This window comes from Nannospalax galili, unplaced genomic scaffold, assembly GCF_000622305.1.
Source record: "Nannospalax galili isolate Female #2095 unplaced genomic scaffold, S.galili_v1.0 scaffold1051, whole genome shotgun sequence".
Classification (NCBI taxonomy): Eukaryota; Metazoa; Chordata; class Mammalia; order Rodentia; family Spalacidae; genus Nannospalax; species Nannospalax galili.
The window spans coordinates 6,951,137-6,966,395 of record NW_008331995.1 but is presented as its reverse complement, the minus strand read 5'-3'; the positions used below and the strand labels follow the sequence as shown (position 1 = coordinate 6,966,395).

The 15,259-nt window shown below is 42.4% G+C and overlaps 1 protein-coding gene across 2 annotated transcripts in view; it reads left to right on the top strand.

Moving 5' to 3' along the window:
- Window positions 1-15,259, top strand: part of Frmd4b (FERM domain containing 4B) — a 372,580-nt gene that overhangs the window by 252,718 nt on the left and 104,603 nt on the right. For both annotated transcript variants that reach the window (XM_017796628.2, XM_008827145.3), the window contains one exon: window positions 8,616-8,700. In XM_017796628.2, the coding sequence (XP_017652117.1) occupies window positions 8,616-8,700 (85 nt within the window). The remainder of the gene's footprint in view (window positions 1-8,615; window positions 8,701-15,259) is intronic.

Here is a 15,259-nt window from a genome sequence, read left to right as displayed (position 1 = left end):
GCATCCTTCATGTTGCTCTGCCCCCCACATGGAGAGCAGGTTTTCCCACCATTCTTGCTCACACTCCAATTCCTTCACTTCTCAGTCTCGTGGCTATGGTACCACCCACCAAAACAAGCAGAACTGTTGCTACTCCTTATCTAGTTTGGGGTTTGCTGGAGGACTGGGGAGCAGTGGAGGCACTCAATACATGTTAGGCATTTGTATCGTATAAATAACAGAGTCTGCCTCCACCACGTGCTGAGAGTCAAACAGCTAACGTGTGATATACAGCCCCTCAGTGTGGAAGGTTTAAGACTGTCTGGCTCAGGTTTGACCTAGTTCCCTCTGCCCTAGGTGGAGGGTCTTAGCATTTATCTTCATCGTTTACTATGGCCAGCTGTCCCCTCACAACCAGACATACATCCCCTGACTCTTGCAAATCCTTAGCCCATTGTTCTCTGTAGGAGATGGGAGCAGCCACTTTGAAAAGGCAAGCCCTTAATTCACGGGTCCCTAGGGAAGTTCCTTCTGTCCCTGCCAGGTCACAGCAGGGTCCTAACATAGCCAGGCCACCAGCCCCACCTGAGACCTCAGGAAACTCACAGTCTTCTTGTGGAAGAGGAACCAGAGGGCAGGCTCCTACAGGCTGGGCTGGATGTCCCATCTGGCTTCCCTGGCCACGTCTGGAAATGCAGAAAGGAGGAAGCGACTTCTCTGCCTGGAGCGCATAGGAGAAGCAAATAGCTTCCCTTGGGAGCTCTCCAAGACTGCTCCCCTCCCAGAGATGAAAGGGAGCACACTGGACTCCCCTATCCATTGCTGCTGAGTAATGGCTGGGAGAAAGCAACATGCCTTTAAATTACATTTCAGGCTTTAGCCTGCACGGCGAATCAAGACTATGACTGTACTGCAGGGTCATTACAAGCAATAAACAGGAATGTTCCTGCTTTGAATGTGGATTAAGATCTGAGAGGAATTTTCTGGTGTCTCCCTACCCCCTCCTTCTATGTGTTTGTGTGGATGTGCATGTGTGCCTATATATTTGTGTGTGTAGGTGCACCTGGGTGTGTGGATACACGTGTGTATGTGTGTGTGCAGGTCAGAGTGTCATTCCTTGGGTACTATTCCACCTTTACTTGTGACCGTCTCTCACTGGCCTAGAATTCACCAGAGAACCCCAGGGAATCCTCCTGTTTCCCCTCTCACCCCCACCTGGAGCCCCAGAAGTAGAAATGCACACCCCACACCTAGCTCCTTTTTTTTTTTTATCAGTATGAGTGTTTTGCCTGCATATATGTAAGTACACTTATGTTGTGCAATGTTTTTGGAGGCCAGAAGAAGGTGGTGGATCCCCTGGAACTGAAGTTAAGGACAGTTGTTAGCTGCCATGTGAGTTCTAGGAACCGACCTGGGGTCCTCTGCAGGAGCAAGCAGCGCTCTTAACTGCTGAACCATCTCTCCAGCCCCATCTGGTTTCTTTCTAAATGGGCTCTGGGGATTGAACTCAGGTCTTCTTGCTTGCAGAGCAAGCACTTTGCTAACTGAACCATCTCCCCAGCCCACAATGAATTCTTAAAATCACCTACCATGGCCAAGCGAAAGTAGAGTAAGGCGTGTTTTTATTTAACCTCACCTGTTCCCAGCCACAAACTCAGTATTGTTCAGAATGCAGAATGACTGAGCGATTCTTGCTCAGTTTACCTTTTTAGATGATTATTACAGTGTTGACATAGTCAAGACCTTGGAAAAGAGAGAAATGTGGTCACTTAAGAAGAAAAAGAGGGGTATGGAGAGATGGCTCAGTAGGTAAAGCACTGGCTGCTCCTGCAGACGACCCAGGTTTGATTCCCAGCAACCACACAGCAGCTAACAGCTGTCCAAAACTCCAGTTCCAGGGAAATTCCGTGTCCCCTTCTGACATCCACAGGCAGTGCACAACACGGATGCATTTACACACATGCAGGCAATATACTCATATACATAAAATAAAAATAATAAATATAATATTTTTTTTAAAAAAGAAGAAAAGTCACAGCTTAGGAGGACATTTTCCCATGTAGCCTAGGCTACATAGTAAGTTTAAGGGCAGTGTGGGCTAGTGTCAATACACTAACAGTTACTGTTGTGCATTGACTATAATATAAGCCACCGTGTTCATCACATTTCAGTATCTCTCATTTCTTTGGTATGGAGGCCAAGGATGGAAGAGAGGCAGTAAGAGTCAGGTCACTGCCTTGAATTCCTGGGACAGACTTGTGTTGGTGCTGGGATTTATGAGTATCTATCCAGCTCCCTAGCATTGATTCTTATGAATAATACCATGGCATAAAAACTGTGGCTACCTAAATGTCAGTAACTGTTCAAAGGACAAACTACCCAAACAACTCTGGGGGGGGGGGGGATGATGATGTTCACATGTGTGCGCGTGTATAGAGGTCAGAAGTCAACCTCGGACATTGTTCCTTTGATGCCGTCTGTCTTGTTTTTTAAGATGGGGTCTCATTGGTCTGGAGCTCACTGGTGGGTTAGGCTGGCTGGCCAGCAAGCCCCAGGGATCCACCTGCCTGTACCTCCCCAGTGCTGGGATTACAAGTGCGCGCCACCATGCCTGGCTATTTCAAATACGCGTTCTGGGGAATCGAACTCAGATCCTCTTATTTGTATGGCAAATGCTTTCCCAACTGCACTATCTCCCCAGTTCCTGTTGATCTTTTTGATACCCTGTCTTGTCAACTGAGTGACAGACTAATTGATCCCCTCTAAGCCTATAGGCTGAATTTTCATGGCATTGAGGTATAATGTTCTAGGATCCTTCATGAATGTTTAGGAGGGGAGGGAACTGTTAACTGGAGCAAGAAAAGCAAGGACAGAAGCTCCCCAAGCAATTCCTCTTCCCTAGAAGTTATCCTCGGTTAAGCTGTTTGTAATTGTCTCCAGACACACTCCTATTGGAAAAGCCTGGGCTCCTTCTGAAGCTGAACCTTTAACCCTGACCATCAGCTTAACAGACACATGATTAAAGCACTCATAGTAAGCTTGCAGAAAAGAAACAGTACCTTTTGCAAAAATGGCTGGAACAAAAGGTCTTTATTTGTGAGTCTGGGTCATCCAGCCCTGTTTCCAGTTCATGATACGTATTGGTCAGTGTGCCCAGAGAGCCGCCATCCCTGAGGACCTCCTGTACCTTTCATATACTCCTTAAACCTGAAGCAGTCCAAAGATCCCCTAGAGGCAGAGATGGGATGGTGGATTCAGAGAGCTGGTAACCAGATCCTTGGGCAGAAGCACTTAGGGGAGGATTGCCAGAGGACAGTGAGAAATAAGATAGGGGCCTGTTTGTTGGAACTAGGATACAGCCAGGGGCCTGGGCATCAGAGGCAAGGTGAGTCCAGTGTCTGGTGCAGAGGGATCTTTTCAGAGTTAGAAGAGCCACAAACCAATTTAGTGCTGCGCAGCAGCAACCTGTATGCATGTTTTTTAATTCTTGAAGCCTGACAAGAGAACTAACTTCTCAGGCTGATCTGCCCTTTCTGGAGTGGCCTTCCTGGCACTGTCACCTGCTGAACTCATGCATTCTTTAAGACTCGGATCAGTTGTCCTCTCTCCCATGGAGCTTAACCGATGGATTTCATGTTGGCAACATTCTCCCTCTTAATTCATCAGCAGAGTTAATTGCTTTCCCCTTGTCATCTCCCCTGACACTGTACATGGAATATTTCATTGAGATTGTTGCCATAGGAAAGAATTATATCATATTGATTTGCAACATGAACTCAGAAGTCTATTAGACCTCAGTTTGAGTCATGGTTTCACTACTTCTTAGCTGTGTGACCCAGAGAAGAGAACTTTATTTATATCTTTGTGCCTCATCTTTGTCATCTGTAGAACGGGTTCATAATTTGCTTCTTATTGGATCTGGTTTTAATGGCAAGGAAAAGAAATGATGCCTATAAAACACTATGCATTGTCCCTAGCACATGGCCTCCCCCTACCAGTTTAGTTCCATGGTTGCCAGCAAACAGACTCTAGTTGTGGGTAACATAAGGAACATGGAGTTAGCAAGGCCTCAGAAGAGACAGGACTTCTGTGGAGATGTGGAGAGCAGGAACCAGAGGACAGTTTCATTAGGGCGCTGCTGACAGAACAAGTAAGCTCTAGCCGTCTTGCTCTGTAGGTCATTATACTGGTGTCATGTTCTACAGTAAAAGAATTGACATGATCTAGTGTGGGTCACATGTTACATGCTAGAGTATTCACATCCGGTCAGTAGCCTTCTGGCTTTTGCATCTGTGATTCCCACTGCATGCCAATGCAATGCTATCAAGTCAGTCACAGAACTTTTTAAAAAACTGTTGGAGAGAGAGGGGAAAACCTCAATAAGGACTGGATTTTCAATAATATAAAGGAATTATTGTGAACTTGTTATCGTGAAAATGCATTGAGCTTATGGTTTTAGTACAGTGCTCCTCTGTTAGAGGGGCACACTGGAGTAACTGACAGTGGCGTTCTCGGCACTATAGCAATTAGCACACTATGTTGCGGCTATTTATGTGTCTGCTTATTCTTTATGACCTGTGGTCTTTGAAGGAAGCATGTTTGTCCTCTACCTCTTTGAATGACGGTCGTGTGACATAGTTGAAGATCTTTTGAGCCAGGCATGTCTTTAGTGAGTTCCCTGCTCTGCAGCTAGAACTGAACATTTTCATTTAATACTTTCTCTAATCCTCTTTAAATTTAAAAAGAGAAAACAAGGTGGCAAATTCTTGCACAGTGCCTGTCTCATTGAAGGCTCTCGATAAATGGTTACCACTATCATCACCAACATAGACATTATTGTGACTAATTCCCCATCATCTTTCTCAATGGTGGGTATCCAGTGTTTGATGGATAAGTAATTTCTTGTTATACATAAAGTCTTGTATATCTATGACTATTTCAACTGTCTGGTCTGTTGCCAATGACTCTACCACACTTGTTGGCATACTCTCAACAGTTTGAAAGTTACTCTTTTCAAACAATAGGTATCTATTAAATACTGAGTGGGGTGACCAAAAAGGTAGAAGGAAGCAGAGCATCTTGGAAGAGAAAACAAGCTTGGACTTCTATTACTATGACTAGGGACTCTGGAAGGACGAGGGAGGAAATCTCTGCTCGGGGACAGCCTCTCCCTTCCAAGACAACTCAAACTCTCTAAAAGATGTTCTGTCAGTCAGTCCAAGACCTGTCGCCTTCTAACTATTGTCCACAGGTACTGATTTTGCTCTCTTGAAGCCATAGAAGAAGCATATTTCCATGCATTCAGTGTACTAATGGAGATTACACTGGTCTTGTTTCTTTTTTTTTTGGTATTTTTGAGACAGGGTCTCCCTGTAGCCCCAGCTGTCCTGGAACTCACTATGTAGACCAGGCTGGCCTTGAACTCCGGAGTGCTGGGATTAAAGGCATGCACCACCACGCCCAGCTTGGTCTTGCTTCTGTATGAATTTATTCACATCATTGAGGCGGCTACCATTACTGAGAGCTTACCTTCCTGCACAAGTGCTGGCTCAGCATCTCCAAGAGGTGGCCAGGAAGATCTGGTTATGAGCAGTCTCCACAGAGTCAAAGGAACCCAAGGCAGACCTAGTCTGGTTCTGCAAGCAGACCTGAGCCGTGGCTGTATCTGTGAAAAGTAGACAGTAACAGAATTGTGATTATGACAGGTAAATGAGAGAATTCATGGGAAGCACATTGCCCAGCACACAAGCTGAGCCCAGTCACCCTCAGCCAGGATCCTGCTAAGCATGAGCAATTTTACTCTCTTACTGGAAACATGCGCTGGTTACCTTCATAGAGTTAGGGATTTAAAAAAAAATACAAAGGGAAGCGAATAGAAAACAGCCACCACCACAAAGTTACATGAGGTACAGAGAGACTGGGTAGAAAGGTCCCCTCCACCCCCAGCGGCAGCCAGCCTCTCTGGCCCTACTCACTTTGGTGTCCACCATCACAATGATGAGGCCACTCTGCTCCATCACCTCCTCCCACTGTTTCCTCTCACCTCTCCCTCTCCACTTCCTGTGCTTCTGTTTAGTGCCCTCCTCTGCCTTCTATGAGTCCTTCCTGACCTGTTTCTCCCCTTTATCATCCAATAAGAAGCCTCTGTTGAGTAGCTCTCTCTTCTACCCGGTCACCTCATCAGCTTACTGATCGGCTGCTTTCGAGTTAGGTGACTATCCTTGGTCCTTATAGCAGTGATGGCAAACAAACTGAACCAAAGGGAGAACAGCCAGAAAACAACAAATGTAGTCTTGGTAAAGATCAAATTATAAGGAATGTTTATCACATCGTCTAGAAGATCTATTTAACTACAGTATTTAGATCTCCTGGATTTTTTTTTTCTCAGCAGAGTCCTTGTGCTCTTGACCTTCAGATATCGTTCAAATTCCATCACATCCTTTAAGCCTTTTAATAAAATAAGGTTTGCTGAGCCTTGATGAGTAGAATTTACTGGATTCCTACCATAGGCACACACTGTACCAGGTGCTTAAGTTGTTATATAATTCATTGCAGTCACAAAAGAGCCCTCCCAGTTGAGCTTCATTATCTCCACTTTATAAACAAGATCTGTCTTAGTGAGTTCATATAACTTTACTCTTGCTACACAGGAATTTGGAAGGGAAAAGATTTTTTTCAGCCATTATTAACTTTTTAAAAAACATTTTACAAAGCTGGGTGTGGTGGCACTCACCTTTAATCCCAGCACTTGGGAAGCAGAGGCAGGCAGATCTCTGTGAGTTCAAGGCCACCTTGGTCTACATAGTGAGTTCCAGGCCAGCTGGGACTACAGGGAGACCCTGTCTGAAGAAAGACCAAAAAAAAAACCAAAAAACAAAACATTTTACATGCATGGCTTAAATTCAGCTTTCCATACTTGTCCTGGTAAAGACAAGAGCTGAATGACTTGCTCAAGACCACACAGCTCATAAACAATGGGGGAGCATTCTTTATTCTAGACCTTTCTTATTTGAAAGCAAACTTTCTCACGACTTCTTATTTCCTTCCCTGCTTTGGATCTCTCAAAATCAAAAACTTTAATCTTCATTAATCTTACTTACTAGTGAGCAAAAACCCTTTTAAGTAAAATATATGAGATTTACTATCCTTCTGGAACTTTACTTTATGCATCAACAAGAAGGAGGTGGCATTTTCAGCCGATTTTACCATCTCTGATAGATTCTTGCACAGCCTCTTCAGCTGTGTTTATTTCAAGCATTTCATTACCACTGAACAAAAAAAGAGGAAGAAATGCCCAAACTGGTCCTGATTTTGCAGACCTGCAGCTGTTCATCTTCCCACCCTGGCCCTGGTGAATCTGGATTCAAAGCACATTGAGAACAAGTACTTTTCCAGACTGTGTGAATTGTGTTGGGGCATTATGACTCTTGTGTATTATTTAACAAGAAAACTCTAGAACTTCGAAGTACTGGGACTCAGGTTGCCTGCTCAGCACAGAGAACTAATCCTCACAGACCAGCTTCAGCATAATGCAATGATGAAAACAGAAGTTGACCCCCGCAGCCTCCCTCCCTTTCTACCTTAAAGCTCTCAAAGCTCTGCTGCTGAAAACGGGTTTGCAGCCTATGAACTCACAGACCTTACAAGCAAAATCCCAGAAAAGGGATGGGGACAGGAGGCCCAGAATGTTGATTTGCATGAGAAAAGACCAAGACAGACAGCTCCTAAGTAAGAGCTTGGCTTCTGGCCAAGGGAAACCCCAGGGCCTCAAAGAAAGATAGAGAAGGAGCAGGGCATAACAGAAACTCCCTAGGGGATGGGGGTGAGGGAGGTAGGCCCTGAGCTCTGAGTCTGAGAACCACTGGGCCACCCGCATGCCTCCAGGTTTGGTTATGTCCTGCAGCTAAGTCAGTCATTGATGCGTTGAGCTCCAAGCACTCACCTGGGCTCCTGTCGAAGCTGTCTGAGGTGACCTTACCTTCTAGAACATGTATCAGAAAATGAGCCATGCAGATATATTTGTGCTTGCAGTTGGAACTGTTTTGAGTCTCCCCTTTAATTTACCTCCAACACGCAGTAATTCTTTGATTTTTTTTTTTTTTTCTTTTAGACAGGGTCCCCCTGTACCCTCAGCTGGCTTACTCACAATGTATACCAGGCTGACTTGAATCTTAGAGCTCTGCCTGCCTCTGTCTCCCGAGTGCTGGGATTAAAGGAGTGCCACCAAGCAGCCTTTTTTTTAAAAAAAAACAAAACAAAACAAAACAGTATCTTACCATGTAACTATGGTTAGCCTGGAACTTGGTATGTAGACAAGGCTGGCCCTGAACTCACAGAGATCCTCCTGCTTCTGAGTGCTAGGACTAGGGCATGCACCACGAAACCTAGCCTTGGAATTTTCCTCCTCAAAATAAGGAGGAGGACATGCCTTGTTGGCCCTAATGAGATTCTACCAGAAGTAGAGCATAAATTTTAGGAGATTTTATCTGCAGGTATACATATGCCCAGCCAGGTGAGGCCATCGCCTAGCTCCTCAATCATTCCATCTTACTGGGGGGGGAAACACTGACTGAGGAAATGAAATCATGCCAGGAAAAGGAAATAAACTTGAACAAAACTCCTGTACTATCTTTCAGGTTTTACATCGAGAGCATATCCTTCCTGAAGGACAGAAACACCGTGGAGCTGTTTTTCCTGAACGCAAAGGCCTGTGTCCACAAGGTAAGGCGCCCTGTGTGCTCGTTGACTGGAACTGCTGTGGGACAAGGTCTTGCCTGTGCTTGCACATTCAAGCTAAGAAAAGAAGACAGTCTTTCCCATTGGCATTTCCTTCCCAATCCCATCATCCCCCAGAATGGCAGCTCTTCAGATTCTGAGTGGTGAGGTAGAAGTTTGTGCTTATGTTCAGTCACTGCTTCAAAGGTAGCTGGTACTCCACACAGAGAGACAGGAAGGTGGATCCAATTAGGCTGTGGCGGAAGCCTCTTCATTTTAACATTTACCATAATTCAAACATACTTCAGGTTCATGTTCAGTCTTCTGTATGCCTACCTTAGATACAAAGAAACTCACTGGGTGCTCAGAGCCACAGTGCTTTCCACAGCCCACATGACTACAAGGATGGGTCACTGGGCTTGTTTTCATGTTTTATCGGGTTTTATTTTTGTTCAGTCCATTAAGGACAGATTACTTTTATAAAATTTAGTAAACATGCATTTCAGAAAAGAAATGTCCCAGGTTGAGGTATGGTAAGCCAACTCGAATTGCTACAAAGTTTTGTTTGATTTGGTTTGGTTTTGGATGACATGGGTTTAAGGGGATCGGTTTGTTGGTTGATTGGTTGACTGGTTTATTTGAAATGGTCTTGCTATTCAACCCAAGCTCACCATTTTTTATTGTGTGTGTTGGAGGGGAAGGTTTGCACATACCAGGTCATACATGTGGAAAGAAGTCAGAGGAAAACTTGCAGAAGTCAGTTCTCCCTTTCCACCATGTAGGTCCCCAGAATCCAACTGAGATCATCAGATTTGGCAGTAAGTGCCTTTGCAAGCTAAGTCTTCTCACCAGCCCTTGAACTCTGTCTCTTAACCGGGGTGGTTTGTTCTGTTACACATACTATGATTACTGACAGGACTGGTTTGAAGTCTGTCACCTTACTATTTTATATTTGTTTCATTTATTAAATATTCTTTTGTTTTTAATTTTTCCAACTTGTTTAGAATTTATTCATATGTATCATGTGTATATGAGTATGTGTGTGAATCTAAGCACATATGTACCACAACACACATGTGGAAGTCAGAGGACAATCTTGGGTGTTGGTCCTTACCCTCCATCTTGTTTGAGACCGTCTCTCTTTTGTTATTCAATGTGCCTCATATGTCAATTAGCTGGCCCTCAGGTTCCCCACCTTTCACCTCATAGGAGCACTGGGACTACATAACACGCTGCTATGCCTGGCTTTACATGGGTTCTGTTACCCATGTGAACGCAGGACCCCATGCCTATGCAGTAAAGGATTTACCTACTGAAACTTTTATTATTTTACCTCCTTTGTTGGATTAACTGTAATTTTTCTTTTTGCTATTTCCAGTTGCTTTAGGATTAACATTATACATCTACCTAGGAGCGATATTGCATCTCTTCACGTGTGGTGTACGAGCCTTCTGATAGCTCACTTCTGTCTCTCAACCTTGGCAGTTCATATCATGCATTTTACTTTTGGCTATGCTATAGACGTAGGTGATATATATTTTTTCATTACTTTGATTACCTTCTGTCCTTGTTAGCTCTCTGTTGCTATGATAAAACACTGACCAAAAAAGCAACATGAGGGGATAAACGTTCATTTCATCTTACAGTTCCAAGGTACAGTCCATCTTTAAGGGCAGTCTGACAGGAACTCAAAACAGGAACCTTGGAGGCAGGAACTGAGGCAGAGACCATGGAGGAATGTGGCTTACTGGTATGCTTCTCTGGCTTGCTCAGCTACCTTTCTTACATAGCCCAGGCCCACCTGCCCAGGAATGCACTGCCCTCAACAGGCTGGACCCTTCTACATCAATTAACAATCAAGAAAATCCCCCATAGACATACCCACAGGCCAATCTGATGGAGGAAAATCCTCAATTGAGGTTCCTTCTTCCCAGATGACTAGTTTGTATCAAGTTCACAAAACTAACCAGAACACCTTCAAAGATATTTAAATATAAAAAACCTATTTACCCATGTGGTTCCCATTGTTTTTCTTCATTCTTTAGTGTAAATTAGCATTTCTATCTGACTTAATTTTCCTTCAACCTTAAGGACAATGGGTAATATTTCCCACTGTGTGAAAATTTGCTGGTGATTTATTCTTTCAGCTTGTTTCTGAAAACGTTTTTCTTTATCTTCAGTTTTAAAAGCTGTTTCATAGGATATAAAATTGTATGTTGGCAGTTTTTCATTTCTGTAAAGATATTGATTCATTACGTCTTTGTTTACATTGTTTCTGATGAGAAGGAAGCTGTCTCGGGGCTTCCTGCTTCAGTATATGATGTGTGTTTTTGGTCTAGCTGCTTTTCACAGATTCCACTGTGGGCAATTCGAGCCTAACATACCTTGATTAGCTTTCTTCGTGCTTCTTGTGACTGGCATTTATTAAGCATCTTGGATTTTTATGTTTATATTTGGAAAGTTGTTGTTGTTGTGTGTGTGCATGATGGGGTATTTGTATGTGTTCATGAATATGTGGGTCATGTGTGCACTGGTACATGTACATATGTGCATGTGACATAGAGGTCAGAGGTCAATCTTGGGTGTCTTTTCTCAGCATCCATCTTGTTTTCTGAAACAGGGTCTCTCACTAGGACTTGACTGGGATGGATGGCCTGCAATCTCCAGGGACTCCCCTGTCTTTACCTCCCCAGCACCAAGATTACAAGTGTACAACATCACACTCAACTGTTTTACAGGAGTGCTGGGGCTTGAACTTAGTACTCTAACAACTAAACTTTTTCCCTAGCCCCAAATTTATAAAGTTTTTTGCTATTATTTCTTTAAATATTTTTTTCTATGCCTCCCTATGCCTCCTTCACGAAGGCTAACCATGCAGATACCAAGCAAGGGCTTCTTGAGATTTTTGTTTTTTCCCCTTATGATGTCTTTTGCCCAAGAAATTTGTATGAGACTTCAGGTATATAGGTATAGGAAACCTGTATACAGATTCATTTTTGCATTCACAAATGAATACAAAATTCATTCACAATTTGTATTTATGACTCTAAATCATAAAATGTATTTTTAAACAATTCTTTGAATATATAATTTTACCATTTATTGAGAATGAAAGCAAATTTGTGTATTAATGAGATAGACATCTTGTTTATTTTTACATAAAGAATTAAACCATGGCTGAATATTTGATACTGCAGGATATAAAGCATCTTCAATGTTTTTCAAAGTTGATTAGTACTTTGCTTTTATAATTGTCAGTGCACAAAACACTGTTTCATATGACTATGTAACACAAATGGCAGAAGTGTGCTTAGGGTCATTTCAGCAATTGTTGGAAATTCTGTCCTAATCTCAAGTGAAAATTCTTTGAACAATTTTTTTTTTTAATGATATTGAGGTCAACAACTCAAACAGCAGTTTTCAAAATAAAACATTTTGACATAATATAATACAAAGATACACTAATTTGATACTTATATGATGAGGAATTGTGGTCGGAAAGTATTAAAGTTTTTTTTCTATAATAAAGCCACACAGTGCTTCTGTAAGAGAAGACTTTATATTCACAGTAAAAACACAGTGATTCCTAACATAAGTAGTCTTTAATTTGAGCCTTGCGGTTTCATCCATTGCTAATTGCCTTGTATAACAATGATATCATGTACAGTGCACTATGTGTGTTCAAAACCCAGACTGCAGTGAAGCCATGCAATGCCACATGGGGGGCACTGCCAGAAACACCTCAGATTCATTATGCATTTGATTTTGAATTTTTAGTTGTGGCACATTCAGAAGCCTTTTCCTGTGGCCATTTTTTTTTTTTTTCAATCCCCATAATCAGTTACGAGACCCTATCTGGGGTTGTAACCTACAGGTTAAGAAGCTGAGCACCAGCTGTTAGAAATTATTCTTCACTGTAGTTATTCTTTGTTTTCGTTTAAAATTTTTTAATGATTCTTTATTTTATTTATATGTACGAGTGTTTTTGCTTGCATGTATGTGTACCATGTGCATGCTTGGTACCCTTAGAGGTCAGAAGGGGACATCAGGTCACCTGGAGCTGGAGATACAGATGGTTGTGAGGTTCTTTGTGGGTACTGGGAACCAAACCCAGGGCGCCTGCAAGAGCAGCAAATGCTCTTAACCGCTGAGCCATCTCTCCAGCTCCTTCATTTGAGTTTGGTTTGGGGTTTTTAGTATTTTTTGTTTGGGGTTAAATGGTTTTTGCCATCTGTTTTGGTTCTCTCTCTCTCTCTCTCTCTCTCTCTCTCTCTCTCTCGTGTGTGTGTGTGTGTGTGTGTGTGTGTGTGTGTGTGTGCGATCTTACACAGTTTCTATTGCTGTGCCTTAGTTTCACCCTTCTTTTGCAACCTAGCCTTCATTAATCACATCTGGTGTGTTGGAGTATTTATTGTTAGATTTAAAAAAAAAATTTTTACAGCTTACATGTGAGTGTTTAACTTTGGACCATGTACAATGTTGTGGTAATGACTGTTTTAATGTCCCTGTCTGCTTAGTCTCATAATGGATGCCTCAGTTCTGCACGGTTTGGGTTCATTTCATTTTCTCTTCTGGATCATGTTTTGCAGCCTATTTGCCAACCTCGTTCTATTTAATTGCATGCTAGATATTGCTGATTTTATCTTTTTGAGTGCTACATGTTTTTGTATACACATAAATATTCTTTGTATTTGCTTTGGGATGCTGTCTAGTTATTAGGACACAGTTTGGTTTTTTTCCAGGTCTTGCTTTCATGATGTGGTAGGCTGACCCAGAGCAGCACTCATTCTATAATAAGTTAAGTGTTCCCATGGCTGAGGCAAGACTATCCTGGATCTGCTTTTCAATACTTGCCAGTCTGCCTAATTACAACAGGCACCATTACCAGCCTTGTATGAGAAACAGGCACTATTTTCTTCCATCCTTTCAAATGATTCCTCTGCAGGGCTCTCTTTCTATGCCTGTCTGTCTCTCTGCCTCTATCTGTGTCTCCTTCTGTCTCTGTCTCTGTCTCTGTCTCTGTCTCTCTCTCTCTCGTCTATAGATCTCTTCTCTGGCACTCTGTTCTGGCATTCTTTTCATTTTAGCTCTTTAATCTTCCAGCTCTAACTCCTGACCTCAGAGTGTCTACTATGGTCCATTGTATTTCCATAGTCCAGAACCCTCCACAATAGGTAAGGGGCAACCATATAACTCACCTTGTTCAAGATTCACTGTCTTATAATCCTGAATATTCAACATTTTGAAACTGTTTAGATAGATAGATGATAGATAGATAGAGATAAATAGATAGATAGATGATAGATAGATAGATAGATAGATAGATAGATAGATAGATAGATAGATAGGTGATAGATAATATATTTTTCTGGGTTTTAAAATATTTTTTAGATAAAAAAACTTAGCCTATCCCTCTTACTCCATCATGGCCAGAAGCAGGAGTATTCAAAGTAGGATCTCTGGCTAGTTCCAGGGGAAAAATAAAGTGCCCCCACCACCCAAGGCCTTTACTTCAGCCTCCCTTATTAAGATTCGGGTTTCCCTAAGGGTTGATTGATGAGTAGACACCGAAATAGCAAATGCAGCATTTACTGAGCCAGGAGAGCATTCCATAAGCCACAGATGGCCATCCTCTCCTGTTTGGAAGAGTATAATCACACTTTGTGATGCTTTTCCCTTCAGGCTGGCCATGGTGTGATAGAATGGTCTTCTTGATTGTTTGCTCTGCTGCTAATGCAAAGAAAATGAAAATAAAATTTAAAAACTTACACATTTTAAACTCGTGCTAATTCTCTTGTGGCTTTGTATACTAAACTCTGTCTTAAGGAATAATACAATGCTGAGCTCTTTCAAATCTACTGTCACATGTCTGTAAGATACACGAGGTCCTTTCTAAATGGAGTGTTTTCATGTCTTCTCAAAAATTTAGAACATTTATTTATTTACTTATTAGTTTTTTTTATTTTATTTTAGAAATAGGATCTCACTTTGTGGGCCAAGCTAGCCTAGAACTCATTATGTAGCCCAGGCTGGTCTCATGCACAATAATCAACCTGCCTTAGTCTCCCAAGTGCTGAGATTACAGGTATGTGCCACCAGGCCCCCTTAGAATTTAGAATTTTTATAAAATATAATATTGTAGGGCACTGCAACTCTTGTTCCTATAATTATTTTTTAAATCCAATGATAGGATAGAGTTGGCTATTTTCTAATTTTCATATAGGTGGCCTGTAACAATCTAATGAGAAGTTATAAAATTGGGTAAATGTTCACAGAATTGAGCAGCTGTTTGGCTGTGCACGTTTTAAGTCATTTCTTAAGGTGTGTGATTATTTAAGGGCGTTCCACCTAAGGAATATTATTGGACCCGTGGCCATAGAGTCAATAAGCTTTATGAGCACCTGGCCTCAGCTGTGTATCGCATGGAGGTGGACTGATTGATTGATGGGTAAAAGTGAGTCAGTAGTGGGAAGAGCTACTGTGAGTCAGGGCTCGCTGCGAGGGCTGAGAGCAAAAGGGGCTCCCCTCCACACTGCCTCAGGCACATTTCCTTCACCAGAGACGT